Here is an 11653-nt window from a genome sequence, read left to right on the forward strand (position 1 = left end):
TGGTGAACAGCTCCCAAAGGAATGGACGGAGGCATATATGACATCTATATTTAAGAAAGGAGATAGAAAATGATGCGAAAACTACAGAGAAATAACCGTAATAGCATAAATGGGAAGATTATATGGGAAGATACTGCGAGAAAAGATAGAGCAAGCGATAAAAGGCAAAATCGAGGACAATCAGGCAGACTTCACGGCAGGAAGATCATGCATAGACCACATACAGACTGGAACAACTGTTGGAAAAGAAAAAAGCAAAAAAATGGAGATATAAAATTTGCATTGGAAAGAGAAGCATAGGGAGTCGTAGAATGCCATGGATGCGCAACCTGAGAGAGTGGTACGGATGTACATCAAATGAACTTTTCAAAGCAGCCGTCTCAAAAGTCCGAATAGCTATGATGATTGCCGACCTCCGCCGCGGAGATGGCACTTGAAGAAGAAGTGATTATGATCCTAGAACAAAATCTATAATTTGATTAAATTTGTTCACAGGTAAATTAAAGAAAAAATAATATTAAAAATTTTTATTTATGAATAACATTTAAACCTAATCAATCCAATGGTGTTACTTCTGAGGAGACTTCTTGGCCAGTCCGTTTATTTTTACTTTTATACCTTTTTTACCCTTGTTCACTTTATGTAGCTTATCTTTAGCTTTAACTATAGAATTGCTACTTTTCTTAGTTTTCACTAAATTAGCTTCATTTGACTTTTTATTTTGTTTAATCTTCTTTAATACTGTCTTACCAGCATTGTTCCCATTTTGTTTAGTTATACCCTTTAGTTTTTTCTTCTTTTTATTTTTTACTTCTTTAACAATGGGTGTTTGGGCATCCTCATTTTCAACTTCCTGTTTTTTATATTCTTGTGCTTTATCTAACGGATTTCCTTGAAATATATCATCAAGCGGTCTCATCTTATAACTTTCTGTTGGTCTGGTGGCTTCTGCGTGAACCTTCTGTTGGATTCTGTTAACATATTTATTTTTAGCAGCAATTCTCACTTGATTCCTGTACCTTGCTGGACTGACATAACTTGCGTTTTCCCATAGAGCTACACCTCCAAAACTCCCAGAAAATATTTTTACCTACAAATATTCTGAATTAAAATGGAAAGTCCATCAAAACACAAAAGCATAATTATGGATAGTTATAGTTTAAAAACTATATAAAAATATTTTAAGCTTATTTTATACTTTAAAAAAAATCTGCTGCCACCTTTCACAAATTCACTACTGAAAATGGGCATATATTTATTTAAATGAGCTTTCTTGTTATCTTTGAAACATCTTTGTGCATATATCAGATATTATTATTAATTCTAACAAAGTTTCATTATTACCATGGTCTTTTCTTTAGAGTTGTTGTGATTGTTTCTTGGCTTAATGGTTGGCCTTTAATGTTACGGCATTATGATAATGAATTAAAAAAAAAAGTAACATTAGAAAAAAAAAAGAACTTTTAATAGCTTGTAATACTGAAAATCGACTGATTTATGAATGAATTTTTATTTTATTACAATTTAATTTACAATCTGCTTCATTTGAAACTATAAGCAAATGGTTTGAATGTTTACACATGAAAGACAAGCTGTCCTCTGACACCCTTCCTTTTCTACACTTTACACATTTAATTTATTAAGTCTATTATTTCTAGTTTATTCAGCCATCTTGCAAATCCAGGAGGAGAGTTCATAAGTTTCGCTTCTTCATTTGGGTGATCTCTGAATCTATCAAGGTAATGTTTTGATATTCTTCAGACTTCTTCCTCTACCAAGGTATAGCTGAGTCACTGTATAGGTTTTTACTGCTTACAAATCAGGGAGCATTGAACATCATTCTTAATAGTTTTGATTGAACTCTTTTTATTATCTTAATGTTTGATGACTTTTGAGCAACCCCAAAGCTGGATACCATAGGTCCAAATTAGTTTTATTACACATTTGTGTATAGGAGCAACTTATTTTCTATAGTTAGTTTTGATTTTCAGTCTATGCGCCAGTTCATTTGTCTTCATCATCATTTTTGACTCGACAATCATCTGTGGATCCTGGCCTGCTTTAAGATTAGTCGCCATTCTATTCGTTTTCTGGCAACGTGTTGCCATCTTCTGATCTCTAGTATTCCTAAGTCAGTATCGACTTGATCTAACCACCTATAGGTGTTCCTGTCGTTAGCTTTTTAGCAATCATGTTGCCAGACATTCGTATTACGTGTCCGGCCCATCTAAGTTGCTGTATTTTAATGAACGTTACGACATCTGGTTCATTAAATAGTTGGTATAATTAGAAATTAAATCTTTTGCGCCACTGCCCTTCTTTGCCCAGAAGTCTTTCATCCTTCTGCGATAGAGTCCATGTTTCCACCCCGTATGTGAGGACTGGCCTCAGCAGTGTTTTTTATATAATAATTTTAGTTTTTCTTTGGATATTTATTGAGTGGAATTGTTTTTGGGGTCCATAGTTTGCCTTATTTGTAAGGTTTATTCATCTTTCAATTTCTTCGCTTATTTTATTGGTAGTAGTCACTAGCGAGACAAGGTATGTGAAGCTGTCAACACGTTCAAAGATATGAATGACTTCCAAATGCTGTTTCCCGTTTCTCATTTGCTATAGGATCCTTAGTAACCAACATGTACTTGGTTTTGTCTTCGTTGATGACTAGGCCGACCTGTTTCGTTTCCAATTCTAGAACATATTGCTCAACATCTCGCTTGTTACGCCCTATTATGTTAATGTCATTAGCGCGTATGCTAAGATTTGTATCGATCTATTGTAAATAGTACCGCCTTCTCTAATTCGTGTGTCTCGGACTGCCTTTTCCAAGGCAATGTTAAATAGGAGGCAAGCCAGGGCATTTGCTTTTCTGAGTCCATGCTTTATCTCAAAGAATCGAGAATTTTCTGCCTGTATTCTAACGCTGGCTTTTAAGTTAGACATTGTCATTCTCGTTGATCGGATAAGTTTTTTCTGGTATACCAAACTCACACATTGAATGGAATAGTACTGTTCTCCTGACACTGTCGTATGCGGCCTTGAAGTCAATGAATAGGTGATTAGTTTCAATGTTAAATTTTAATGTTTTCTCGAGGATCTGTCTTATTGAATGAATCTGGTAAATTCTTGATTTTTTTGGAGTAAATTCGGCCTGGCATTTTTCAACTAAGCCAACTGTGTAAACTTGTAGCCTTTCATAGCGAATATTTGCTAGTATGTTGTAAACAGTTGTTAACAGGGTTATACCTCTGTAGTTGTGAAACTGGCGCTGATCGCCTTTTTATGTAATGGGTATATCAGGCTTTAAGACCATTCACAGGGCATGGTCTCATTTTGCTAGACAAGACGTAAAAGTTTATGGAGTGCTTGTAGCAGGGCGTCGCTACCATTCTTGTAGAACTCACTACAAATTTGATCAATTCCTAGTGCTTTATTATTTTTAAGCTTTTTAATGGCTTGGGCAACCTCTTCAGTGGTAGGGTTTGGGTTGAATAGATTCCAATCACTTTGATCTGCTAAGGTGTTATCTGCTTCTTCGATATAATGGCCGTTAAATTTTGCGTCTAAAAATTCAACCCATCGGTTTAAGATTGGGGCCGTATCATTTAGGATATTTCCTTCTCCATCCTTACAGCTCCCTCTTCTTCTCTAGTTTATTGGCTTAAAATATTTATTCATTTTGTTTACATTTCTGTATAACTTTCGACTTTCGTTTTGATTTACTAGCCATTCCATGTTTTATAACTGCTTTTCTTTAAATTGCTTTTTTTCTTCTATGTAATCTTTTTTCTTTTCTTCTTAGCGTCCGGTATTCCTCCTTTGCTCTTCTTGTGCATCTAGATTAATTTGTCTTTAGGTATGCTCTAGTTTTGTTATCTTCTGCTTCTTGACACTCCTCGTCAAACCATTCGTTTTGTCTAACTGGTTTGGTTTTCAGTTATTATATTTCTACATTTTGTCCACAGTTCCTCCACATTTTCCCCCGCTTCCAGCCTCTCTATTTGCTCATCCATTTGTCTCTGATACTCTCTCGCAACTGTTTCAATGCACATATTATCCACATTAATTCTCTTCTTTCATATGTTTATCCTTCTTTAGCTTTGAAATTCTTCCTCTGTTTTTTGCCATTACATGAAAGTGGTCACTATCTATGTTTGGACCTCGGATCTATTAGGATGTGATTTCATTACAAGAGAGTGGTCACTATCTATGTTTGGACCTCGAATCTATTAGGATGTGATCAGGTGATTTCCATGTTCCTTTGTGTATTATTTTGTTCCTCCTACTATCATGTTTTTATTGCCTGCAAAGTTTATTAGTCTCGACCCATTATCATTTGACACTTCATGCAAGCACTCACATCCTATGATTGGCTGGAAAAATTGCTCTTTACCAATTATTGCATTAAAGTCCCCAGCAATTAATTTCACGTCATGACGTGGACATCGATCATATTCTTTGTCTAAGGTGTCATAGAATTCATCTTTTTCGTCGCCTTCCTTTTCATCCGTGGGTGTGTGTACACTAAGAATGAGCTATAGTTAAGGAATTTTCCTTTAAGACGTAGATAACATTCTGTTGTTTACTGGTTTAAAGTTAAGGACTAATTGCTTTGCTTTTTTACTGACTAGAAAACCACTGCCAAACGTGTCGGGTGCTATAGTATATATTGTAGTTTTTTCTCTCGATAATACTGAACCAGTCCATCTTATCTCTTGAATCGCGTTCCATGTGCAGATCCGTAAATTGTTATTTCTTTCTCGTTTGCTCCATCGTCGTGAATAAAACAATCCGGTTTTTCTTCTTTGTGCTTTCATCACAAGTTCATTTGTCTTACTTTAATGTAATCTGGGTTTTCTTGGCTTAGATGTGAGGTTTCCATGCAGTAAAAGAGTTAAAGAAATTATGATCTAATTTCAGTTAATCAGACTGAAAATTACTTTTTGAATACAATAAAATTTTGAAACACCCATTTTCAAATGTCTGATAACTACCTCAAACAGAGAAAAATTATTTGTTTTTTAATTATATAATTTTTGAAATAATGTTCCACTTTATTAAAAGTAAATAAAATTAATTCTTGTTTACTTCTTTTATAAATCAATTTAATTTTCAATACTCCAATCAGTTACAAATTACCATAAATTTTCAATGTTTCGATAATTCTACTGGATTATTTTTCCATAGCTTTTTAAGCAAATCCTGTAAGTAATTATGTCATATTATAGATTTTTTATGATTTGTGAGTTTACAGTCAAGGTGATTTTATAAGAAACTTTGGACTGGGCACCCGTAACGAGAGAGGAGACAGATTGGTTCAATTCTGCCAACAGCCCGATTTTATTGTCGCGAATACTTATTATGATCTGCCGCCCAGGAGACTCTGTACATGGAAATCTTCAGCAGACAACCAATATAACGTCAACAGAAACCAAATTGACTATCTTCTTATCTGCAAACGATACCGAAATTCCATAAAATCCGTAAAATTATACCCCGGAACTGATGGGAGATCAGATCACAACCCAGTTGTAGGAAGGTTTAGAATTAATCTAAAAAAGCTTGTGGCTAAAACTAAAGTAGAGAGGATACAAGTATCCCGTTTGAGAGGTCCATCAACAAAAGAGCAAGTCACACTAAAAATTAAAGAAGAGCTCACCAAAATAGAAATTATTTCTACTGAAGATGCGAACAGGAAATGTCATATGTTAAAAGATGCTCTTAAAAGAAGATCTTAAAAAACCAAAGACAAAAACATGTATAATATTATACACACAGAAATAAGGAGAAAGATCAGAGATGCAAAGGAAAGATGGTATAGTGACAGATGCGAAGAGATTGAACAGTTGGTAGAGAAACATGATAACTTAAACCTTCATAAAAAAATGAGGGAAATAACAGGCACAATATTAAGAAAAAATCAAACATACTGTTGGATAAAAACGGCAAAATAATTATAGACGTCGGTGAAAGGCTTAAAATATGGCAGGAATATATTCAAGAGCTATTTAAAACGAACGGACTGAGATAGTACTAGAGCAGGAAAAGTTCGACAACGGCCCAGACATAACAGAAGATGAGGTATTAGAGACGATAAAGCGAACAAAGAACAACAAGGCAACAGGTCCTGATGAAGTTTAATGAGTCATACGCTCAAACTATTTTTTTTAAAAATTATACACTGGAGAATACACAACAAATATGAGCAGGACATAAGTGACACACAATTTGGATTTAGAAATGCACTGGGAAGGAGGGAAGCCCTGTTCGCTGTGAATATACTTGTGCAAAGGTGCATGGATGATGGATGTTAATCAGCCAGTATATATGTGTTTTTTGGATTACAACAAAGCCTTCGATAAGGTCAGACATAACCTTCTGATTGAAGTACTCGAAAAGAAAAACTTAGATATGAGAGACATCAGGATTATTAGCGCTATCTATTATAATCCGATCGCTGTGGTAAAAGAGAACAACGTCTTTTCAAATGAAATACAGATCGAGAGGGGCGTCAGGCAGAATGTGTCCTGTCTCCTACTTTCAATTTGTATTCAGAGGAAATAATCCAGGAAGCACTAGAAGAACTAACTACGGGAATAAAAGTAAATGGCCGACCAATCAATAATATACGGTTTGATGATGACACTATTTTATTAGCGGAATGTCTTGAGGATTTACAACAAATGGTTGACAGAGTGGTAGAAGTCAGTAAAGAAAACGGACTGTCCCTAAACACAAAAAAGACACAATTTATGGTAATTACAAAAGCCCAACAGCGCCAAGAAAACAACAATACATGGAAAACAAATTAAAAAAGTTGAAAAATATAAATATCTGGGTACAATAATTAAGGAAAATAATGAGTACACAGAAGAGATTAAGGCAAGAATAGGACAGGCAAGAAATTCTTTCAACAAACTGAAAAAAGTACTCTGCAGCAGGGACATTTAAATTTCTTTAAAGATAAGACTTCTGAGATGCTATGTGTTCTCCATATTATTTTATGGGTTGGAGGCTTGGACATTAAAGAAAGATGTTTTGGACAGATTAGAAGCCTCTGAGTTATGGGCCTACAGAAGGATATTAAGAATAAGTTGGGTGGATCGAGTCACAAATGTAGAGGTGTTGAGAAGAATGGGAAAAGATAAAGAGGTTTTAAATACAATTAAAGTCAGAAAATATCTGGGACATATCACGAGGGGCGAGCGTTATAACTTGTTGCAATTAATAATGCAAGCAAGAATACAGGGTAGAAGGAGTAGCGGAAGAAGACGCATCTCCTGGTTAAATAATTTGAGAGCTTGGTTTAACTGCAGTTCTGCTGACCTCTTTAGAGCAACAGTATCAAAAGTGCGAATTGCCATGATGGTTGCCAACCTTCTTAGAGGAGATGGCACATGAAGAAGAAGAACCACAAATTATTATGACTTTTACCATTAAAGAGATAACAAACTTACTGGATTTAATACAAATCTAGGCCCCACTTCTGCTAAGGCTCCATCTTCAGACAATATCTGAAAATTCCTAAACCAAATTCTATTATCAAGTACAGTAAAAGTGTATACATGATCAAAAAATGGTTGACTTTTCGGATGGTGCCTGGGAACTCCAAATGTTTGAGTAAGCAACTCCTTTAAGAGACTGTAATGTGGTTTTTCTGTGAACACAGGATCAAAACTAAGTATTGGTCTAGAGCCTCTTAAACAATTTCCAGTTAACTTGAGTTCCTCCATTGTATAAACTAAAAAATGAAAAATATAAAGATAAATTGTATATTTAATTAGTTAATGCAATATGAATTTATAATTTCTAAATCATCAGAAGAGAACGCTGAGCTCGAAAAATTATTAACTCAATACTGTTTATTCATTTTAAAATTATAAAATCTTATACACATCAAACATATAAAAACTTGAATTAAAATTATAGTGTAGATATTCATGAATTGTATAAAAGGAATTTTTTATCAATATTTTTTTTTTAAATTCTCAGGCAGAACATTAAAAACATTTTATTGCCCTATATCCTGGTCCACTTTGACACTTTTTCAAACGCCAATATGCTGGTATCATATTCTACTTGTGCCTAATATCGTAACCATGCTTATCTTCGTCATTTCTATAAATACTGATATTCCTCTTCATGAATCGGAGGTTTTCTAGAATGTACTGTGCTAGTGCAGTCAGAATTCCCAATATTTCATAAGCCTGACGGCAGGCCTTCCTAAATCCCAAACCAGCAAGGACCCTCACTGCCTTTCTCACCAAATACTCTGTGAGTGTCAGCTGCTTGATCCCAGACAAGGATAGAGTATGAAAGATGTGAGTTGAACATGGAGTATGGAGTGATACATAGTACATACAGTCTGCAGTGAGATGCATTTTCAAAGGTTTCTCAAAGTAAAAAGACTTTTATTTAGATTTTTGCAGAAGTTAGAATGTGGGTTCCACTGTAATATTAAGTTCAAAAGAACCCCTAAAAACCTAATCTCGCTGACTCTAGCATTCATATCACCCACATCTCTCATTGTGAACTTGTTTAGTGTTATTGTTGTTCAGATCCAACCTATTTGCAGCAAACCATTGCTCAGTCCTCTACAGTGCCGCCATAGAACCCTCCAGCACATCTTCAATATTATCAGCTGCAAAGGTAACTCTAGTGTTATCTGCAAAAAGTGTATACTCTTTATGCATTATGATCCATGTTTGGAAGATAATTTATATAAATCAAAACTAAAATAGGGCCCAGTATTGAACCCTGGGGCACTCTAATATTTAACACACTCTGCAGACAACACTACACCAATCTTCACCCTATCTTTCAGATATGATTTTTATGAGCTCAATAGTCCTAAAAGTTATATTTTTCTAATTTCTGCAGGAGGATTTCATGGCTGAACAAGTCAAAAGCCTTGCTCAGTCACACAAAGGGACTGAGTTAAATTGAAGCCCATGAAATGTCTCTGTAATATACAATATAAGGTTTAAAACTGTATTTTTATTTTTGCAAAAACCAAATTGACATTCAGAGAACATACCATTGATCTCAAAAAATCTACTATTTGTAGTGCTATGCACTTCTCCACAAAGTTCAAAATAATTGGCAGCAGTGAGGCTGGCTGATAATTATTTGGTAGGTTTCGGCCCCCTTTTTGAAGACTGGACAAATGATTGCTTTTTTTTTAAGAACAGATGGAAAATATGTTCTTTGATGCAGATATTAATTAGCTTAGTAAGCAGAATTATTATGATATTTTTTATTGTTTTGATCAACTTTACATTCAGTCCAAGATTGCCACTGCTGTTTTTATTTTTTAAATTATTAATAATATCTCCTACTGTATTGAAAGTGACTTCTGAGCAAGAAAATTGATTTAATATATTTATGTGTCTTATATATATTTATTTCAGATTTGAAACTAGAATCTGGATCAAGCTGGATGCTATCTGTAAAAAGTAATCATTAAAGATATTTGGAATGATATTAGGAGGTTGGCTAGTATTTTTCTTAGCACCATAATGTTAATTTATGATTTTCCACATAGACTTTATCATAATACTGGAAGTCCTGATGATTTTGTTATTTGTCATGAGTTTTGCATTCCGTATTGCATTATAAAGTGATCATGATATGTCGTCTCAATGTCTGGTGACAGATCCTGATTTAAAGCTGTTCTAAAAAGTCCAGTTGATCATGGATAGCTTTTAAGTCAATTGTTAAACCAATTAATTTTATTAGTTTGATTCGCCCTTACCTTATACCTTTTCTCTGGAAAAGATTCCAAATAAGCTTCTTCCAGAACATTCATATTCTCAAAAACTAATATAAGCTAGTATAAATAATGTATAAATGGGGCTTATAGAATATAATAGAACACTAAATTGTAAGTATTAAAAACTTATTTTATTACACAATATCAAATTCTGATTTCAATAGGATAGTTTACAGCAAATATATAATATACAAAAAACTCCATATTTATACAAAAATCTACACACATAAATAAATTCAACAATCTCTTAGAACATACTTAATAGTAATATACTTGGATCGCTGATCCCAGTCCCAACTCTCTAGTAAATTTAAATTATTTATTGATACATTGGTTAAATTTTGACCATTATACAATATCAAATTCTGATTTCAATAGGATAATATATAATATACAATATATAATATACATAAGCACCATAAACTGCAACATTACATTTATTTGAGCATTGATTAACACATTCAACTCTGGATTTCATTAGTCACAAAGTTCATGTGGCCAATTGATTTTTTTTATGAATAGTGATGTAATGTTTATTTTAGCTAGTGGGTACTAGACTAAGTTCAGGTTTTTGTATAAAAAAAAAACCCACAAGACCACGTCAGTGGTAATCAGGGTACAAAACAAGCTAATTGCTAAATGAGTGTTGAGGACCTCCCTTGGGGCGTTCAATCAAAAAATATATTGTTTTGGTCTAAAAATTCACACAAAGAATTTAAACAAAAATAAAAATAATTTTATTAGAACAATCAAATTAAAATTTATGTTAAAACATAAAAACAACATTAAATTAAAACACAAACAAAAAACTAAATCTTCCAACTCAATAATCTTTTAAAAAAGAAATTAAAACTAGATAAAAGCAACCAAAACTATATTTTAGAATGGAATTTAAGAAAACATGAAGATAAACAAAGTCCAAGTTGGTTAGGACATAACAGGCAGTAATAAATTGGGTCAACTCTGATTTTTCTTTGTTGCCAGCAAACCTGACACTGTCTTCTTTTAACTCTTTTATTTTCTAATTCACTTTGGGAAACAAATTTCAGGAAGATGTGTTTAAAAATTAAGTTCAGGTAATTAATTTAATTTCAGGACTTTTAGAACAGCTAAAATATTGGTAAGTAGAATTTTTATAATAGACATTACCATTTTGAACTAAAAACTTCACACTAGGACCATTGGGTATATTTGATAACCATAAATATAAATCTCTCTTCTTTCTACCCTCAAACATCACAGCTTTATTACAATTTTTCATTTCACACATTTCATTGATAACTGAAAGTGTCTTCGAGCGTTCCATTTTTGATTCTGGTTTGTGGTGAGGCATTAATTTCTTTATATCTTCCATAAGATGCCGATCTCTATGGTTTATTCCTCGTGATGCAAAAACGAGCACCCTTTGTTTGTTTGTCCATTTTCTCTAAAAAATAACTTACCATAGTCATATAAAATTAATTAAACTAAATATTTGCAGTTTGAATGTGTTTAGTAATGATTGGTAAAAAAGACTGAACCTATTAAGATACGTTAATATTTTCTTAACTCTATTGCCGTCTTCTATAAACATGCTGTTAGTATCTATTGATAGTTGGCTCCCTGTAGGCAAATTTAGCAAAACAAACTTACTAATATACATATAAAACATTAAAGTTACAAACCTTTGTATTAACTGGATCATCAGATTGCCGAACTGCAGGAGGAACTACTGATGGTTCCTCTTGAGTCTCTATAGGTTTTTCTTTAGTTTTTTTTATTTTTCCCATTTTTCTTATATACACGTGTATAAAATCAAAATAAAGTTTAAAACTTAACCTTACGACTAAATCAATTTTAAGGTTATAATTTTCTACTTTTCTGTCTAGCCTAGCTACCAAAATG

General features: G+C 33.3%; 1 protein-coding gene across 1 annotated transcript; it reads right to left on the bottom strand.

Annotated features, from left to right (window-relative positions):
* Positions 1-512: 512 nt before the first annotated feature.
* Positions 513-11619, bottom strand: LOC140434782 (ribosome biogenesis protein BRX1 homolog). The gene is made up of 4 exons (XM_072523288.1): positions 11434-11619; positions 10919-11195; positions 7455-7738; positions 513-1090 (listed from the first exon to the last, which is right to left on the bottom strand). The coding sequence occupies exons 1-4, from the start codon at positions 11536-11538 to the stop codon at positions 569-571; spliced, it is 1188 nt and encodes a 395-aa protein (XP_072379389.1). The 5' UTR covers positions 11539-11619; the 3' UTR covers positions 513-568.
* Between the last annotated feature and the right edge of the window lie 34 nt (positions 11620-11653).

This window comes from Diabrotica undecimpunctata, chromosome 2, assembly GCF_040954645.1.
Source record: "Diabrotica undecimpunctata isolate CICGRU chromosome 2, icDiaUnde3, whole genome shotgun sequence".
Taxonomy (NCBI): Eukaryota; Metazoa; Arthropoda; class Insecta; order Coleoptera; family Chrysomelidae; genus Diabrotica; species Diabrotica undecimpunctata.